We start from the raw sequence: 20,587 nt of genomic DNA on the forward strand, positions 1-20,587 counted from the left end.
TCTGGGACTATCACCAGAGGTATGTTTGGAGGGGGGAAAATGAGCAGCATTTGATGAAAAGAACAGCTTGTCAGCTGTTAAGCACAGAGGTAGAAACATTTTTGGGGGTTGGACAGCAGCCACTGGCACTTAAAACAATGCACAGAGAGTGGGGAGAATGGGTTCCCCTAAACACCGTTTCAGAAATACTCAGTATTGCTGATTTCATCTGCTTTTATTCCAAAGCAGGAATACCACCATCTCCTGTGCCACTGCCCAGGATCGCAGAGTTGAACTGCAGGATGACAGACTCAGTGAGCGCCCATGATAACAATCAGATATTTTTCAGAAGATTCATGCAAAATAAGTGTTCACAGAGGGTAAATGCATAATCACATCACATGTGCACATTCCAATCTCCACTACAAATCACAGACAGTTCTGTGTCAAGCACTGTACACAGTTTCACATAGAAAAGTGATTAAAAACCGATTAAAACCCTCTGAAACAAATGGTGTGCATGTTGCAGATGTTCTTTAGTTCTGATCATCTTTTGGGAACCTCTTGAATAAACACCGCAGCTCTTAATCTGCAAAGGGCCTGAGGTGGAAAATATACAAGTACATCTATTATTATCTACTTTAAAAATCACATATGCTATAATAAAATCACAACTTCTGACAATTAAGAAATGTTTTGGGGGCTGCATCTCATTGCACTGCTCCAAAAGGTCCTATAAATTCTTGGCAGCATGACTTGCAGTGTTCTTTATTTTAGATATTTGACACACATATTTGTATGAATGACAAAATCTCTGCCAGCCACTAAATGTCAGCTGGCATTATACTGCATATCCTGGCTAAACCCCTGACCCATCTGCACAGCCTTAGTTATAACGTCTACAGCAATCAAGACCGATATCCATCAAATTTATACACACTGGGGCTCCAGCTCGATCCTCCACTCACACGTTAAAAGCCCAGGAACTCAGCTGAGGGCAGACGTTGGGTTGCATTCAAAACAATATGAATCAGCCTAGTATCTGCTTCCACATGTCTCGGGTCTGCTTTGTGTCAGTGTACACATCTCACTGCAGGGAATCCTATCCTGGTGACGTATTTGTGCACAGCACAGCTGCAGGGTTAGCCGCAGGCCTGCTCTGCATTAGCTACACACAGCCTGTATGACATCGTAGTTACATTTCCTCTACCCACCGTGTGATGCATGAGTACTTTTACACCAAATTCCACACTTTCTGGAGACTGTTATTTCAGTTTGAAGCCGCTATCCACACTATAAATCAACACCAGAGCCAGGGATTGTTCCCGCTGCAAGTACAAGGCACCCTGACAACATTGCAAAGCGAGCCGTTTTCGGCCTTGTTTCCCCCCCCCTGTAAGCTACGGGTCGGGTGCAAATGTTGAATAACCTTTAAACGTGTCTCACCTGGATCCCCAGTTATGTGGCGGATGTGCCCTCAAACTACAGGGTGGCTCATTTTTCTTAAAAACCTGGCAAAAGCGTCGATCCTCAAAACTGTTTCTCTACAGCCATTTTGAGCCAAACCATCCGCTTGATCCGGCGAGGGGTGATGAATGTGTGCGACTTATCAAACGCTTACGTTTCTCGACGTTCACACACTTCAACTATATTTTAAAAGTTAAATAACAAACAATTATTCCACTCTGCAACTGGCAGTGTCAGTCTGAGTGAAAAGGGAAGAACATAATACAGTCGCTCATTTCTTTTATCACCCCGTTTAGGCATAAATAGTACGGCCCGTTAAATACTGGGGACCTACTTTCCTCTGTTCTGTCAGAGCAGCCAATGAGTAGCCGTGTAATAACCTGTAGCAGCGCAGCACAGCACTGAAGCTGTCAGACAGCTCAGACACATCAAACATATAAGAGCGGGCTGGTGGGGGTCACTGCAGGACACGGTAACAGACGCATAACGGTGTTTCAAAACTTTAGACGAAAGCACGTAACCACACATACAACTACTGTATGTGTGCAGTATGCAACAGGGTATTTTATTTAAGGCTGCAGTGACACAAGGGACCCCATTCCTTTGGAGGGGCCTCAGTCTTGCCTTGTAGGAAGTGTGTGCATATACCTTCTTACACATATTTTTGTTTAACTGAGTTTTTACTTATTAGTATTAGTAGTATATAAAGGTAGCATCTAAAACAATTATAATTCTGCATCAAAAAAATCACAGTAAAGATTGGGATGTCTCAAACACTGATGAAAAATAATCATTCACTGTTTTATTTTAATTTTATTTTGAAATTACTTAATTCACTTCGGTTTCCTACAGATTTTCTGTTGCATCTGAGTGTCTTTTCAATCAGTTAAATTCCATATGTAATGCAGTGCAAAAGTCTTGAGCCACATGTTTTTGTTTTCTTTGTATTTTACCAGGAAAGCACTAAATAGGTGGAGTGATTTTTTTTTTTGAAACTGCACAAATTTAAACGGTAACACAAAACAAAAAGCAAAAACAGTTTGTATACTTCTAGCAAGCTTGAAAGTGGATACGTGGCTTGACCACCTCTATTACTTTATCAACACAGCCAATTCATCTGTTTATTCCTTGATAATTTTGCACTTATGACGATTGCTTTAAACTGTTCTTTTTCCAGGGTGGAATGATTGTACAGCATACATGTTTAATGACTTTTATAAACAAAAATTGAGTTCACCAATTTGAATTTATTTTTGATTTAATATAATATATATATTTTAAGTGGTGCTGGAGCTTATACGATATCCTATTAACTTCTTGTTATTGATCATAAATGACTATAATCGGTAGTTTCACTTACACAGCGCAAAAAAAGTATTAGTCACTCATCAGAATGACTAATACTCAGAACAATGGGGAAGTCCAAGGAACTCAAGGAGGGTGTCTTGGGGCTATTTCTAAACAAATTCAAATTCCAAGATCCTTGGTTTAAACAATTGTAACTAAGTACAAGTTATGTAAACCTGGTAATTTGTTAGGATCAAGAGGATCCCACGCCGTTTGATGGAAATGACAATGAAAGTCAAAAAATGAAGCAGCAAGCTAGTCCATTTAGCTGAAATTTCATTGGAGCAACTTAAAATGATACTCAGTAGTTTGCATGACCCCTATATGCTAGTATTCCTGCACCTAATAAGATTATGGATGGTGTCCTGGGGGATCTCCTCCTAGATCTGGACCAGGGTCTCACTGAGCTCCTGGACAGTCTAAGGTTCAACCTGGTGGTGCTGGATAGACCACAACATAATGTCCCACAGATGTTCCATTGGATTTAGGTCAGGCGAGCATGGGGGCCAGTCAATGGTGTCAATTCCTTTATCCTCCAGGAACTGCCTGCATACTCTCACCGTATGAGGCCGGACATTGTCGTGCACCAGGAGAAACCCGGGACTACTTGCACAAGCGCAGGGTCTGACAATGGGTCCAAGAATCTCATCCTGATACTTAATGGCAGTCAGGGTGCCATTGACTAGCCTGTAGAGGTCTGCATGTGCCTCCATTCCTGACCCACCACCAATCTGGTCGAGCTGAACAATGTTAGAGGCAGCATAACGTTCTCTACAACTTCTCCAGACCCTTCTACATCTGTCACATGTGCTCAGGGTGAACCTGCTCTCATCTGTGAAAAGCACAGGGCACCAGTGGTGGAACCGCCAATTCTGGTATTCTATGGAAAATGTCTGTTGGGCTCCATGGTGCCAGGGAGTGAGCACAAGGCCCACTAAAGGACGTTGGGCCTCAGGTCACCCTCATGAAGTCTGTTTCTAGTTGTTTGGTCAGAGATTGTGACCTGCTGAAGGTCATTTTGTAGCTCTGGCAGTGCTCATAATGTTCCTCTTTATACAACTGAGCAGATACTGGTTCTGCTGATGGGTTAAGGACCGTCTCCAGCTCAGTGAATAACTGTCCGTCTCCTGGAATCTCCTCCATGTTCTTGAGAGTGTGGGAGACACAGCAAACCTCACGGCAATGACACATATTGATGTACTATCCTGGTTGAGTTGGACTACCTGTGTAACCTCTGTAGGGTCCAGGTTTCCTTCATGCTACCAGTAGTGACACTGACCCTCGCTGAGCATAAAACTAGTAAAACCACAGTCATAAGGAGTGGCCTCCACCTTAAAACCCTTCCTGTGTTGGGGTAAGCTCATTGTTGCTTCTCTAATGCAGCTGTTGTTAATTTCATTATAACACCAAAGCAGCTGAACCTGATCAACAACCCCCTCTGCTACTTAACTGATCACATCAATATCCCACAAGTTTAACTTACTTGATGCTGTCCTCTGATTAAAACGTCTTCCTTTAATTATTATTATTATTTGAATAGTGTAGATAGACTGAGATCTTAGTGTAGTGTTCTCTATATAAATGTATTTGATCCTTCAATAATAGAGGACCAGATAACAAGTACACTCAGAGCAGTTAGTCTTAATGATAGCAATACTTCTGCATTATCTAGTTCGTGTTTGTTGATGCTTCGGGCTCCTTTAAGAATTCTAATGAAGTCCATATTAATTGCTGCATTACATTACTGGATGAGTCAGTTATGACACTTATGCATAACCGAAAACATACACATTCAGACATACATGTAAATTGATGCGCACACGGACACACAAACACACACACACACACACACTGCCTTTCTGCTGGTGTTTCACACTGCATTCTTGGTGCAATGAAGCATGCTGTTGTTAGTTTTGCAATTTGAGTCACCTGGGGCTACACATGTCCCATTCTGTTAACCGCTGTCAAAGGCCGCAGTGTATAGTCTGTGGCAGGTGGCGATGCTGTCTGCTTGTGCATGCTTGTGTGTGTGGATGACAGACAGAAAAAGAAGCATTCGGTTACATGTTACTTCAGATTTCTCCATCTTTTTTTCTTTCTTTTTTGTGTGTCTCTGTTCTTCTCCTGCACACACATGCATGCTCAGACACACACAGCTTTGAGAACAAAGGCATGTAATCAGGAACTTCAGTACAGGTGTTGTCACTGCTGCTTTTACTGAAAGCCTCTGTTTCATGCTGATAGTGCTCGGCGAGTGATATCAATATTTCTCATCTCCCAAAACAGGATATGAAAGAGAGCTGCCTTTTTCGATGAAACACAAAGGTACCACTCTCGAGCATTTGTGTCTCATAACTGTAACGCTTGATGAAATCATCAGGTATCACTGTGAAACGTATGATTAAACATCCAAAATTACATTCTGTGGCTGCATCTTTCCCTCTGGGCTGTGCATAGGAGCTGCTGAAGCTTTTATTTTTAACAACACATAGAGGTCTTAACTATGGAAAAAAGTTGTTGTGGCATCCCTACTTTGTGATCAATACAAGGATCTTTAGCTCAGGGCCAAATAGAATTAAGAATTGCTTTAGGATAATGACAGTATCGACCAGCGCTCAGCAAAGCGTTTCAAGTCATGGCAGGTTAATTCCCTTCTATGAAGGTGTATGGGGAGCCAGTCAGAGGCAGGTTTGGTGGTCAAAGTAATCCTCTCTAGCGTGGTGCTGCTGCTTTAGGTCTATGCGCAGCCACTACCCCCGCTAAAAACCACTGCAAAATGATTTATGACATATTCTTTGGAAGCTGAGACCTTTCAGAACCTCTGTGCCATCACAAAAGTGAAGAAATTCTGGCAAACTCTGACATAGACCGCACTAGTAAAATTTAACCACTGCAAGGTTATGGAATAATTTATCCTCTTCTTTGGCATGCGCGCACATACCTGCGAAACCAAAAGTCCTGAGGCGACTCATGGATGACATGTCATGAATTACAGGTCAGAGTGAGTTATAGCCGGATCCGCCTACAAAACATTAAGGCTGACATTGTAATATAACATAATAACACAATTGCAGATGAGAAAAAATGGTTCGGCAACATTTGTAGGAAAGAATGAGCTCTTTACGTGAGCTTAAAGAACCGAGTACAAGAACTCAACCTAAGAAAAAAGAGCAGTATAAGGCTTCCCTCTCCTTTTCCAGCTGATATATTTTTAAGCGAGGTACTCTGAGCATTCCTTGTTGCATATTCCCTCTATGAATAAAAGTATTTTACCTTGCTCATTATGTGAGACGTTGAGGTGTTTTGATGTTTGGAGATGAAAATGCTTTGAGATGAAATATTCATTTTTTTTTAGTTGGCTTAATTATGTATGTGTCCACTGTCAAGTTGGAAACTGCTGCTCCTATGAGGGATGTTTCAAGCGTACCTTTTTGCCATTGGCACAGAATACATTACCTCCTTATTACAGGGACTGCCTGGCATACACTCATATGCAACCTTATGGAAATATTAAATGAAGAGGCTGCACACCTCAATGGACACACTGAATAAGCATGAGCATCTCTCGGTCGTGACTCATAATGCGAAGATTGGGCTGATTGTTGCTTTTGGCTCACCTATTGCGTCATCCATTGTTTTACCAAGGCTTACAGTGAAAAAGTAAACCTGAGCTCCTTGGTCCTTTATTTCAATTAACCCTTTCCGTTAAATAAATAATGACTTCTGTGTTTTAACTCATAAACCAGTGGTGGTGGTGGTGCCTTAGGTGCAATATGGTTGCATTGAAGTCACATCCAATTGCGTGTGGCCAAGCTAGGGGGAATTTCCCAAGAAGCCACATCAAAAGGAACAGGCCAGCTTTTGAGGAAATGCTCAAAATGGAAAGTAGATGAGAAGATCAATACCACACTTATGTCAGTACAGTGAAGCTATATTTAGTAGCCTCTTAGCTTAGCACAAACATTTGAAAAAGGCGAAACCATCTAAAGCCATAACCCATGCAAATATAAGAATGTAGAGTTGGCAGAGTTTATCAGACAAGTCTTCAGTTATTGAGATGCAGATGTGCTGATGGGCAGATTTTGTTTCCCTGGAGATAGCATCGCTGTTTTCCTGTAATGTTATGCTAAACCCCATGCTAGTGCTAAACTCTAGCTTATGTTAGCTGCACTATCACGGCATTTAGCTATTGAACAACGAATATTATAAGAGAGATTACTATTTTCAGCTCTTCGTTTTTGTTCTGGGAGTCATGTATAGTAGTTTTGCATGAGCTGTTGGTAAAAAAAAAAGTATATATCTTAAGTTGACCCTTTCGCAGCCTCCTAACCCTAGAATGGTAACATCAGGTGATTTTCACCCACGCAATTGCAAACACATTCCCAGTTCTATCATTTTTTATTAGAAACTTTAGAACTATTAGAAACTGTTTCACTAATTTTAGAACGTTTTCATGATACCTTTTTTCGTGTTATTAAAATAAACAAACAGAAAACTTCAATTTGCCACGTAGTGTTGCACTTAAATATATTTTGATGGAAAGTATGTTTTATCTTATATTAAATATATTATGTTGACTAAAATAAACCCAAGATTAAGGATAGTGTAAGAAAAATGCACATTAGTAGCCCATACTGTGCTGCAGACACAGACAACTGGAGACATCATGGCGTAAGCATTCCTGTTAGGCTTCTTAGGAGTTGGCTAATAGACTGTTTCTCAAATGATTTGTATGTTTCTGTAATCTTTCATCCAGCAATATGTGCAAACAAATATTTTTTTGATTAAATGTGTCACACAGATACATTTGCTGTAATGGTTCAGTGTTATGCTCCATTGATTTCTTTACATTTTAGAGAAATCCAATGTGCCGGCTCAGATTTGGGTTTATAATATCACAAATTTAGTTTAGTGAACTTAGTAACTTTTAATTTTAAACACAGTTTACAGGTCTCCTGTATCTGGCAGCTCGGTATTCAACATTCTTTATCCAGTATGTCCAAACCATTTCATCCTTACCTCTCCAACTTTGTCTCCAAACTGCTCAACCTGATCTTCTGATATGCTCACTTCGTCCATCAACTCCATCCTGAATTCTTTGCAACATTCTTCCTTCTTTGACTTCCACCATTTAATCCTGGCCTCTGCCTTCACTTGCTTCTTCATATTCTTGATTTCCAAACCCAGACTAGAGACAAACATCTAATGTTACATCTACCTGCACCATGATGGAATAGTTTGAATCTACCTCAGATGCTCCTGGCCTCACCTCCCTTCCACACGGTCACCTACATACACAATAAATCTACCTTCCTTCTCTCCAACATATCAGCCAGATCGCTCCATTTACCAGTCACAGTCCCTCCATTTTTTGTCCCTAATTTCACCTCCACATTCCCTTCCTTTCTTTCTCCTTCACTGTCTCCTCACTCCTTCCCTGTCTCCTGCTCCCTTGTCTTCAACCAAAGTAGTTGCCACTGTTGTTAAACGAGGCCCGGCCGCTCCTCTGTGGAAATCTCATTCTTTACGATCCACATGCATGATTTTATGCCAGATGCACTTCCTTCCGGGCTTGGGACCAAAACTGGGAGTAGACAGCCTTGCCCCCCCCCCCCCCCTCCCCATGGCTGGTTTGTGGGTGTCCTTGCATTTGTGGCTATTTAAAGTTTCCAACAGCCTAACTTCTGCCTGGCTTTGTTGCTCCTCTCCCTTCCAAAGCACTGAAGTCAAGACTCTTTGGCTCCTTTCAAAGCTGTAAACCATGAAAATGAAACACTAGTCTATCTGACTTTCAGTTTTGTCCAGATGTCGCTTTGAGTACAGATGTGTAATGTTCTCCACGTGTTTCTAATATGGAGTTTCACTGCACACTTGGCTTACACCTTCGGGGTGAATACTCAAGAGGTGATTGAGGTGAAGAGATTGGTTCAACTACATGAATCTACTGTATATAAATGGCCACTCTTGTCAGTACACCTTAAAGGACCAGTAAGCTAAATTAGCGATTTGGTATTAAGTTCTACACGTGGTATCGTCATATAATCTTCCCCTGCAAAAAACACACAGTTTATTTAGGCCAACAACATGAGCATTACACTATATTCTAAACAGTATACTGTCCTTTCAAGTACTGCCAGCAAAGGCTTAGAATAAATCAGTGTTTAACCAAATCTTGCAATGTGTCATTGATAATTTCCATAACTACAAGAATCCTACTGTATTTCTTAAAACCTTTCCCCATCAAAAACAGCACCCACTGCTGAGTGAGTTTCCTCGTCCTCAACACCCCATTACGACACGAAACGCGCTCTATCTCTGTACATGTTTATTTCCAAAGCCTTGCTGGTTGTTATGTTATTATTACAGTCATTTCCTGTGCTGGAATTTCATTTTGGGGCTCCCCTTTTGCTCTTAAAACTTACTAGCAGCCCGTCACCCTTTCAGCACCTCTGGCTGGCTCTTGTAAAGGTGTGGGTGGCCGTGCTTGGACCCTGAAGTGGTCGCACGGACGCTGAGCTGTGAAATTACATTAAGCCGCCAGGCTAAGGCCCATGGCAATCCTCCCTTAATGAAAACTGTTTCGCAGTGCAGGCTGCTCGGAGCACCGGAGACAATCTGTTTGACAAGCGGGGTTTAATATGGAGAGGTTGAGTAAAGGGACACCATAGTAATTGCTGGCATTTTGGATGTTCATTTATAGTGCTCCGCCGCTATTCATGTGCACAGAAAAATGTTCTGATGTTCTGTGAGTGTGTGTGGGAAAGGAGTAGGTGTGCGGTATTCATATTCATCCAGTGAAAACATCAGTGGCCTATCACAGATTGAAACATAAGCACATACACAAACATAAACCACCCACGCGCTATTTACTCATAGAGCCTCACCATTGTACCTGTAACTGCATACTCGCAGATGTGTTTCCTTGTAATGGAACTGTGACATATAGATTCATATCATCAGTTGGGGGAATGACGTGTAGAAGTGGGTATTAAAAGGTCACACAATCAGCGAAAAGTACACCGTTATATTATGGGAGCCACCGCATTTAATTTTAGTAACATGAAGAGGAAAATTAGGAGAAAATGTTCTAAATAAAAACATTTGCTAAAAGAGATGTTCGCCTTTTTGCTAACAGAAGTGGTTGAAATGAAAAGCTTTTGACATGACGTACAATTTGCACCTAATTTTAAACTACCAAACCATGCAGAGTGGAGCAGCATTACTTGTTTTGTGTGTAGATTACCAAAAAGATAAAGGTAAACAAACTTCAGGGACAGCAGCATGAAGGAGATGAGACTCGGAGCCAAATGACTCATTTGCAGCTTTCACTTCAGCTCAGACGTTGAGAGGACACTAAACTAAGTTTAACGATAAGTTATAAGTTATCCTATTACTATTACATTTTACAGCTGTTTTTTTTTCTACAGCGGGACATCCCCCCAAAACAACTGCAGAGTCATAATGATCATTTTAAACATTATATCATACACCGATCAGGCGTAACATTATGAGCCCTCACAGATGAAGTCAGTAACACTGATTTTCTCTTCATCATGGCACCTGTTAGTGGGTGGGATTGATTAGGTAGCATTTTGTCCTCAGAACGAGAAATAGAGTTTGACACAGGCCAAATTGTGATGGTTAGATGACTGGATCACAGCATCTCTGAAACTGCATCTTTGTGGGTTGTTAGAATAAAGGAGTTAGAATAAAATGAACATCAGTTTGTTATGTATCGGGCTGGAAAGCCGCAAACCAGTCAGGGTCCCTATGATGATCTCTGTACACTCCTGAAAGCACTAGCAGTGGACATGTCAGCATCAGAACTGGACCACGGAGCAATTCTATTCTATTCTATTCAATTCAATTCAATTCAATTCAGTTATATTTATACAGCGCTAAATCACAACAATAGTCGCCTCAAGGCGATTTATATTGTAAGGTGCACCCTACAATAATACATACAGAGAAAAACCCAACAATGCTATGACCCCTATGAGCAAGCACTTTGGCGAAAGTGGGAAGGAAAAACTCCCTTTTAACAGGAAGAAACCTCAGACAGAACCAGACTCAGGGAGGGGCGGCCATCTGCTGCGACTGGTTGGGGTGAGAGAAGGAAGACAGGATGAAAGACAGCGGCAGCAGTGTGATGCTTTTGGGCAATGTTCTCCTGGGAAGCCCTGGGTCCTGCCATCAATGTGGATGCTCTTTTGACACCTACCTAAGCATTGTTGCAGACCATGTACACCGTTTCATGGAAACAGTACTCCCTGATGGCTATGGCCTGTTTCAGCAGGATAATTCACCTTGACACAAATCAAAAATGGTTTGGGAATAGTTGAAGGAGCACAAAAGAATGAGCATGAGATGTTGGCTTGGCCCCCGAATTCGCCAGATAGGCAGGTGTTCATATTGTTATGCCAGATTATTGCAGGTCTGCAAAGCGCTATGGAGCAATAATTCCAATAAAATTCCATAATGTCTCCAGTTTTCAGTTACCTCTATTCTAACAGACATGTTCTGAAAGCTTGGCCACATAAAATAGAAGTTACCACCAGTGATAGATCAAGTAGACATGAATGGAAAAAATTAGAAAAACTGGCAAACCAAATTTATCTTTGCCGTATCACCCAGTTAATAACATCTTCTTTTCACTGCAGTGCACCTCATTTCACATTTGTTCCTTCACCACAGATTGCCTTTGAACTGTGAGAGAAGATGCCTTCAAAAAATAACACCTTGATGGACCAAGTTTGACATCTTCCCAGAGACCTCAAACGCCGTTCCAGCCGCAAGGACAAATGAACAGTAAAATGCAACGGGAGTTCCAATAAATACAGTATAAATTTAAACTGGGCTTTCCACAGTGTGGCTGTCTCCTCTTGACAGTCACAGGAGGAGGGGGAAGACTGAAGCAAGCATGTCTGGAGCAAGGAGGTGTGCGTTCATGTGTGTGCACGTGCACATGCGGGGATAAGTTCACACACACGTCTTCCTAGCCAAAACAAGTATATTTCTTGGCCTGGTGTCTAGACAGGCAGCGTTACTTTTACCCATGGGTCAAAAGCTCTCTGCCCCGTGGCCACCCACCCCTGTGTAATCATGGGAGCAAAGGGAGTTTGTGTCTGTGAGGGGTCTTAACTCCTGCTGCATGCTAATCCTGCGTGAGTTATTATCTAATGGTGATACTTGAGAAAGAAAGAAAATACAATAAAGGGACTTTTTATTGCTCACACTTCCCTCCAGTTGTGTCTCAGCTAAAAAGGTGCACGTATTAATTTAACGAGAAACAAAAACCTGCTTATTAGCCATGATGAGAGCTACTCGACCTCTGAAAACACGTGTATGATGTTATTTGTGGCTCTGAAAGGAAAGCTGAGATGTGTCTCACATGAACTCTGGAGAGTATCAGGAGTTGTCTGCTCTCACATGTAGCAGGCAACAGGAGAAGACTTCCAAACGCTGGAAATATATGTGCTATTCACACACGGATGGAATCGGACAATATGCAGACTTTGTATGGCATCGAGGGTCAGGACGATTTTTAGCACAGGGAGGAATGCAAAGAAATGGAAATAAAGTAGCTGCGACCAGAAGGGTGTACTATGAAGCAACACTAATGGGTTAGCGAGCTACATTGTGCTTAAAGTCAGACCTAGCACTCTCTTTTAGCCTGCCTAATATCGTAATATTAGTCAGTATGCCTGATAAGCATGATCAGATTATAATTCTAAGGTTCTAATTCTTTTTTATTTAGAAAATCCTGTAGGTGCATAAATGCAACTTTTGAAGCCTTACCTTACTAATAACGCTGAACAAAGCTCAGCTGTAAAGTCACATGGTCACCGGAGTTTGGAAATGCCATATCTATAGATACAATGGTTCAGGAATGGTTCTAGGAGCGTAACAATGAGTTTGAGGTGTTGACTTGGCATCCAAAATTCTCCAGATCAGACCAACACAGCAGAATACACAGACCCATCATCGGAGGACCGAGCAGTGAGTGTGATAATATGAGGCTACATAAGAGGAAAAGTTGTTGGGCACATGACATTTATAGATGGCCTGTAGTTATACCAAAATACAGACTGACAAGCTGCTTCCCAGTCTCCTGAAGTCTGGCAGAAAAGGAACATTTCAGTGTGATAATGGTCCAAACCAACACTGCCAAAATCACACAAGTTTTTTTAGAGATGATGAAAACTAGGACCAAGTCACTTGGCTTAAATCCAAGAAGAAAACCTTCAGGGTAGCAGAGTAGAGCAACACAACCCTTTCAGCAAAGAACAGCAGGGAAATGGCTTTCTAAAGATGGAGTCTGACATCAGAAATAAAAGTGACACGCAACTCGAATGACATTTAGGTGACATTGCACTGCGTACTGACATTTATTTTACACAGATTAAACAGCCTTTTGTAGTCTGTCAGCTGCTTTTAGCCACTATATACACTGCTGTGTTCAATCTTTATCAGTTCACCACTATTAACTGCCTGCTATTTACAGTTGTAGTGTGTAGTTTTTGTCACAGCAGACAAATGCATTTAGTTTGGCATCTAGGATCCAGCTCATCATTCAGGTGGATGCTGGGCTGGTGGATCTTCTGCAGCTCCTTAAAGAGCTGCAGAAGATCCACCATATACCGTGTTTGGTATATGCTGTGATGAGAGTTTGGCAAAAAATCCTCTTTATCAAAGTACATTTTCAGACTGGAGCTGTATATCAGTATTCACAGGGTAAGCACTCATGACAGTAGAAAGTAGGTGGAGAAAGTGTAATCAGATTCTTTGGGGGGTCTGACAGCTGTTCTTGCTCCGTCCTCCTCACCTTTCTCTCAACTCAAACATCTGAGGCGTGGCTCACTCCAGCAAGCATGTCAGCTACTTCCTGTCTTGAGGGGGGAACAAAATAAAAAAAAAATCCATGGAAGGAGACGGAAGCGAGCTGAGAATACTGTGCCCGAGATTGACATCTAGCCCTCAAAACACTGCATTGTTGTCTCTGAGAGCCTGACAGCTTGCATTGAGCCGCTGCTGAATACTTCAGCCCATATTTGTTTTAGGAGTTTTCCCCACGGGGGCCGACTTGACCTCAGAAGAGAGACATGAGAAAATTCTCAGGCTCTGTTGATTCACGACGAGCCAGATTGTTAAAAGCAGCAGCTTTTATAAATCAACAAACTCTGCTCACTCGTGCAGTGCTTACTCACGAGGATGTGTGGCACTGAAATGGATCTTTTCTCATCTCCACAGTATCGCTTTGCACTGAAGGCTCAACCTCAGGACTTTTAAACTGTGTGTATATGTGTGCGTGTCTGTCAGCCCTGGCTGTAGCTGAGCAGAATGGCTGTGATAGTGTTTTGTTGGGGGGGGTCTGAAAGGGGGAGGGGGGACCTCACATTTAGGCTGGCGTCTCTTGGGAGAGATTAAGCAGTTTAGTCTCTGCTGCGTCTCTCTCTCTATCACTGCCTCCAGCCGGTCCCCTGTATTCGGAGCGAGGCAGGCTGCGCATTTTCTGTCGTCCTTTTGTTTTGTTTTTGTTTGTGGCAGTTTCTGTTCCTCTCTTTCGCTCTCATTTCCTCTGCTCCTTCTCTTGCTTGTTCTCCTTCCCTCTATTCTGCCTGCTCGTGACACTCTTTCGCTTTCCTTCAGACTCTTTCTCTATTTTATAACCTCCCCCCCTCCCCTTTTATGTTTTTCACCCTTTCGACCTCTGGACATCCAGCTGATTCTCTTAGCTGACAGCCCAGATGGCACACACACACACACACACACACACACCAAACCACCCCCAAAACACAAACTGAATACTGTCAGCCCCTCACTCACCGATAGGCTGCTTCAGCTGGGCCATCCTGCCGAGCTGATCCCCCTTGTCCTGTGTGGAGTACTGTGGAGTTCAACCACTACTCACATTAATCTCCTAAACGATCCTGGACCTAAGAGGATCAATACTCATTTTCAGGGAGCAGCATGATCCCTTAATGTAGTGGAGGATGGCTGCTTATCCCTCCCGCCCCCCCTTCATTCACCCCCTCCCCTCCTCTATTTTAATTCCCCATTGGATGAGCAAGAGTCAGCCTTTCATTTCATTTCATGGGCCACTTTATTTAAGGCAAGATCGTGCTTTTATTGCTGTTGTCATTTCTCAGGTGACTGGCACCTGTATGTCCTGGTCATAGAGGGGATAAAAACGGCCTCCATCTTCATTAGGGTTTCACTCTGAGGAGCTTGTTTTTATGACATTCGATCTGTCTCTTGTAATAGACTCTCTTCCCTCCCCAACATTCATCCCAATCACGGTGGGGTCACACAGGGTGCCTACGAATAACTGAGAGCGTGCGTTTCCCATTTGCGTGAATTCGCTGCAGTGCAAACTTTGCAGAGGTTTGCAAGAGCAAATCAATCGCTCTGGTTTTACTCCACTTACTTTGAAACACATCAGAGGCGTCTTCGGTCTATTTCGTATTAGCGGTCCTCGTGTAATTGTTATTCTTTGTTTTCCACAGACGTTGAGAAAAAGAAAAAAATGACTTCATGCTATAATAGCGGCGTGATCCAAGGAAAATGGGAAAGATCTGACTTTCCACTGGATAACAAGCATCCTATTTTTCCAGACTCTGTGTGCAGCTCCGACCGCACGCTTAGCTTAGTGTCTCATCATTGATCTTTGCTGATGCAGACTGTTTCTGGGGCCTTTTTCATCAGGAGAGGTAGCCACAGTGCAATGAAAGGCAGGCTGCCTATTGGTGGAAGAGGCCACCTAGAGCAAGTTTGTAGGTGTTGTTTATGCTAAAGCTATTACTCTGCGTCTGGGCAGCCTGCCCCGAGAGCTGGACCGCTCTGCTGCTACTGAATTATTCACCTCAGAGGTCTGCCATCCCGTGTATACAAGCTGTCACATGTAGCTGAGTGATAAGCTGATTGTCCTGCAATGTGGGGTTTGTTACTCTGTGTGTGTAAATACTGTACGGGCAGATTTATATGTTGAAATGTTGTGTGTGATTAAATGATGAAATCTGCAAAGTCTAATCCAAATATATCTCTGAGACTTCTGCTTGCTTCTTAAAGCACTAGCAGCTCGAAATCGTTGCATCCTCCTTAAAACAGTCTGCCTTGACAATGCGGGATACCCCAAACTGATGCAAAACCGGGGTTATGCAGTCAGTATGGGCTGAAAGATGATAACATCTCAGATACAAGAAGTCCAGGCGTGAGAAGCCAATTACAGCCCACTTTGATCCTGAGTGGCCCCGACCACTAAAATTATTGCCGAAAGACGTGTTTTTAAAAAAAAGCCTTCTTCTTTTTGCTGTTAACAAGTTAATGTATATTCCACACTTATTCATGTTTTATAAAACATATATCTATAACTTAAAAGCTTACTAGGAGAAACCCTTGAAGCTGTTTTCTGAACTGTCATATTTCAGGGCTGCTGAGGTGTCAAAGCTCATCATTAAGGGTGAAGGGGAGGTCATCAAATGTCATCTTTATGGGGAAAAGAGTTAAGAAAAGCGCTAGAAAGACTGTTAAGCTGATGATTAGGATATCCAACTCTGTTGATAACTCTCTCAAGATGTGATCCATTCTCTCTGCTGAAAAATCAAGTGAAAAAAAAGCATGCCATCTTATTTTTGCAATTTTTACTCTGCAAAGCCATTGACTTGTTCTGGCCCCTGGGCCCTACATTTGACACTTCTGGCTTGTAGTCATCTGCTTCAAGAATAGCCACGACTCTAACACACTGCTGCAAGTCATGGGACCGCGAGCATCATATAAACTTCATCTTTCCCCATCACTACAAGCATCCAGAGGAATTCACCTCAAACATGTGATCCTGGATATTTCTCTTGTGTTTACACAGTGTGGTTCGCCCTGTGTGTGTGTGTGTGTGCCCGTGTGTGTGTGAAGGTTTTAGGTCTGATTGGATACAGTCTGAACCTGCTGATTGTGCTGGCATGTCTGTGTCCTCTTCATCACCGCCGTAGAGGGTTCGGCTCAGGAGAACAGCAGGGTCTTTCTTTAGGTGGAGGATTGAATCAGTGATGACAGTCTCATGACTGCTTCCTCTTTCTGACACACAAACACACACAAGCCCTGGCTGCTGTTTTTTGCAACCCTACTGTGCTCACACACAGGAAAACATACATTCAAACAGAACAGGTCAGGCTCAGGTGTGGAAAAAAAATGAAAATGATTAAAGATAGCAAACTCCCTTTAAAAATGCACCTGAGGAGTCTCCTGTGGAAGCCATGCTTCTTTTAAATCTTCATTAAAGTTTGCAGTCTCCTCTATCCGTGGCTACTTACCTAATTTACAAAACCCATCAGTGTGAGGGTAAGGGGGGTGGGGGCTGATCATCCTAAAATCTGGTTGGAAGGAGATTTGGGAATGGCAGTGACTGAGGCCATAAAAAGAGAGCATACTAACTCAACTTGTGCCAAACGTGGCCTTTTTCATTTCAAGTGTTCACCTTCATTTTCCAGGGCCAAATTCTCTGAAAGGTTCCAAGAACAAAGATCCAGCACGTGACAGATACAAACCGGCTCCAGGCTTTTTTGCATTCTTCCTTGCAATGCACTAATCTGCTTACCTACTGGAATACCTGTACAATCACACACACTCCCAAACTTATCCAAAACGGATTAAATAACTACTAATTCTTTTATTTTTTACATCTGTCATGTATTTTTTTATTTGTTCGTTTTGTTTTTGTTTTTGACATTTGTTCCATGTGCTTTAAAAGTCAACAAAACATCCAAGTAATAATAATAATAATAATAATAATAATTTAGGGAAAAATATATTTTAACTAACTTCCAATTTGCGCTGTGGTCATAAAAATAAAATGTGGTGGAAATACCTTTCAGTATCATCAAAGAAAAATACACAGAAAAATATTTATGCTGTTTAAAAACACGCCACATTCGTGACAGCGGAGCAGGTACGGACTCCACGCAGCTTTCTCTCTCACTCCCAGCACTCCGCGTGAAGGATACTGGCAGCGTGGGTCGATGAGGTGCGGGAAGGTGATGCCGTAAAGAGTGTCGTAAACCAGGTGCGGAGAAGGGGAGGTGAAGGGAAGCCAGGAGGAGGAGGGGGGGAGAGAGGGGGGTGAGAGAGGAGGTGACTCTCCGGCAGCATTTAGACACAACGAAAGGATCATGGCGGATGGCCCCAGGTGTAAGCGCAGAAAGCAGCCGAACCCGAAAAGGACCAACGGTGAGTAAAACTACTTCCGACTCGGAGCTTTGCTTTCAGAGATACGGTGTGAACGCCGTCCTGTCTCCCAGTAATTTTGCCGAAAAGTTTCGTGGCCCAGAAGTCCGGTTTTTACTCACCGAAAGTGCTGGGAAGTAGCAAGTGAGCGCTGTATTACAGCCCTATGTGGTGTACCGTTATACCTGGGTCGCGGCTCTCCCACCGCCTAGCGGCTCTCTGCGCCGGAGACCGTTATACGCACCTCAGTCCGTTATGAGTGGAAAAGCTTTTGTTTCCACTTTAAACTGCTTTATTCGTTTAAACACACTTTGTCCGTCTCTACAGGCTGACAATCCATTGATTTAGTCCCATTCTGTCGAGTTATTGAGCCCACCACTAAACTCGGACCTGTTTCTGAGGGGAAACGGTCTACCTGATTCCTGTTGCGGACCTCGACGGACACATTGTGTTTTTAGATATGGATAAAAGAAATCATTAAGCAGAACTGTGTTTTGGTTTGGTTTGTTTTTTCTCGACGATGTTGATAATTATCTGTATTATCTGTGCGCGTGTGAAGCAGAGGGGACACAACTGTTTGTTCTTTCTTTCGCGCACAGGCAGCAGGTAGCGACAGGACACTGTTGCTGCGCTACGAGGGCTGACAAAACGAATTTTCCCCCATTTAACCCGACCTGTCCCGTTATCCAGACACTTAAGTGTGAATGTAAACACAGTTTTCAAGCTTTAAAGCCGAGAAGCGCTGAAACTGTATCGGTGTATTGGAGCTCGCTTTGAACACTTGCCTTTCCTCTAACTTAACTGTTTCATTTCGATGCCGCACACGCCGTGAACATTAAATATGACTTGTCAGAGGGGGTTTGACAGTGAAGCAGTGGCAGAAAGCTTGGGAGAAACATGGATGGGGTAGCCGGAGGTTCCGGAGAACGAGGAGTATCTCACGCGCTGTTTGTGTGAGCAGGGCGAGCGCAGCCCATATAAGGACAGCGGATCCTCTCCTGTCGCGCATTGGGAATCCTGATTGTTGTAGGACGGTGGTCGCGAGCGAACCTCTTTACTTTTCTGTCTTTACTCACTTCATTACAGCTTGTAACCCGCAGCAACATTTGAAATGGTTACATTGTTTAATGTTTTAACATGCCGACGTGCGAAGCAAGACGGGTTTTTTGTTATTTAAGGGTGGTGTGAAAATACTGGTGAACCGTTACAAAGTCGCATGTGCGGCTCTACTTTGTTCAAATATCTGTCTCCTGGTTGTGTGACGCGCATAAATGGACTTTTGCGAGTATATAACGTCTGTTTTTTCCTGCTTCGCTCTTTCTATTTACGTGCTGGACTGTGGTGAAATCGTCGTTTCCGGTGCTCGGACTACTTTTTTTCTTCTTTTTTGATTGACAAAACAAGTTGTTCCGTCGTGGATCTGACAGCGTGTGGCGTCCATATCAAGTAGTCTCGGTCCTGCGTTAGCCTGTGTACCACCCAGTGTAGCTCACGGGAACTGAGGTGATACGCGAATATCGCTTTTATTTTTGCTTAGTAAGATGCGATGCTGAAAACGAGTTAGTGGGTGGGAAAATGCAAGCAAATTGTGCCGTGTGGATTTTCTGTTGATGTCTGATCAATTTAGGAGAAGAGTATAAAACAAAAAGAGAAACAAAAACTTTGAGCCACTGCTATTTATGTTCTCCATTGTGATTTTGTCCTCTTTTCATAAGGGTGTGTTTGCATTTCATTCCTGGAGCGGTGTCCAACGTGTGGACACACCTCAGATAACGGTCCTGCTGTCAAAGTGTGGGTATTTCTATTACCCCTGGGAGGAAGGGAGCTTTTAAATGACTTCTCATGTGCTTTCCTTTGTTGCTCTTTCTCCTTTCTTTAAGTTAACGGGCCTGTATTAATCATTTCTCACTGATGACACGGCCCTATTGATATTTAAAGTCAAACAGATGTGCTCCTTGTTTCCTTGCCTCATTTGCATTTCCTTCAAAGGGGATGTTGAGGCCTGTGTTTTTAAAGTCCTTGCTTCCTACCACCACCTGACAAGGCAGGTGATCTGTCACATAAATGCACCTCTCAGCTGAAGGGGATTCCTCAGAGAAGTTAGATGAAGCTTTTTTTTTGTTTTTGTTTTGTTTTTGTCATGCTCATTTGATGTCTCTCCCTAATTATAAGACCCTGTTGCTTTTTTAATGAATGAAGCCCTTGAGTTTTGCTCGGCTTGTTATAGTCCGAGACTTTGCCAGCAGAGAGGGAGCCGAGATCAAGGTGAGCCCCATTCCCTGTTGTAAACAGAGAGGTGTTAACAGCCTGCAGGACAACAGGTGTTTGCAATCGGCGGGATACTACAGCTTCCTTTGTCGCTTCTCCCCCCCGCCCACCCCTCAGGAATAGCAGCGGTAATTTAAAACAGCAATTTGGGAATAGAGGAATGCGGACGGTATTAACATTCTTTGCAAAAATAAACAGGGTCATGGGGGGGGTGCTGTGAAGGAGCTTGTGCACAGGTAGCTTAGATTTCTGTTTATTTGATAATATGACGCAGACCTTTTTCCTCATCTCCTCGCGTGTCTCCCGCCCT

General features: G+C 42.9%; 2 protein-coding genes across 4 annotated transcripts in view; one reads left to right on the forward strand and one right to left on the reverse strand.

Moving 5' to 3' along the window:
- Positions 1-1,542, reverse strand: part of znf438 (zinc finger protein 438) — a 49,981-nt gene extending 48,439 nt beyond the window's left edge. The window contains exon 1 of one of the 2 annotated variants that reach the window (XM_005740579.1): positions 1,426-1,542. The gene's annotated coding sequence lies outside the window, so the exon portion shown is untranslated. The remainder of the gene's footprint in view (positions 1-1,425) is intronic. The other variant, XM_005740581.2, reaches the window with a different exon arrangement.
- A 16,225-nt stretch (positions 1,543-17,767) lies between these two features.
- The window catches only part of zeb1b (zinc finger E-box binding homeobox 1b), a 48,878-nt gene continuing 46,058 nt past the window's right edge, over positions 17,768-20,587 (forward strand). For both annotated transcript variants that reach the window (XM_005740582.1, XM_005740583.1), the window contains exon 1: positions 17,768-18,012. In XM_005740582.1, coding sequence (XP_005740639.1) covers positions 17,955-18,012 — 58 coding nt within the window. In that variant the 5' untranslated portion in view covers positions 17,768-17,954. The remainder of the gene's footprint in view (positions 18,013-20,587) is intronic.

The sequence above is a fragment of the Pundamilia nyererei genome, unplaced genomic scaffold (assembly GCF_000239375.1).
Source record: "Pundamilia nyererei isolate P.nyererei 1_Seehausen unplaced genomic scaffold, PunNye1.0 scaffold00101, whole genome shotgun sequence".
NCBI lineage: Eukaryota > Metazoa > Chordata > Actinopteri > Cichliformes > Cichlidae > Pundamilia > Pundamilia nyererei.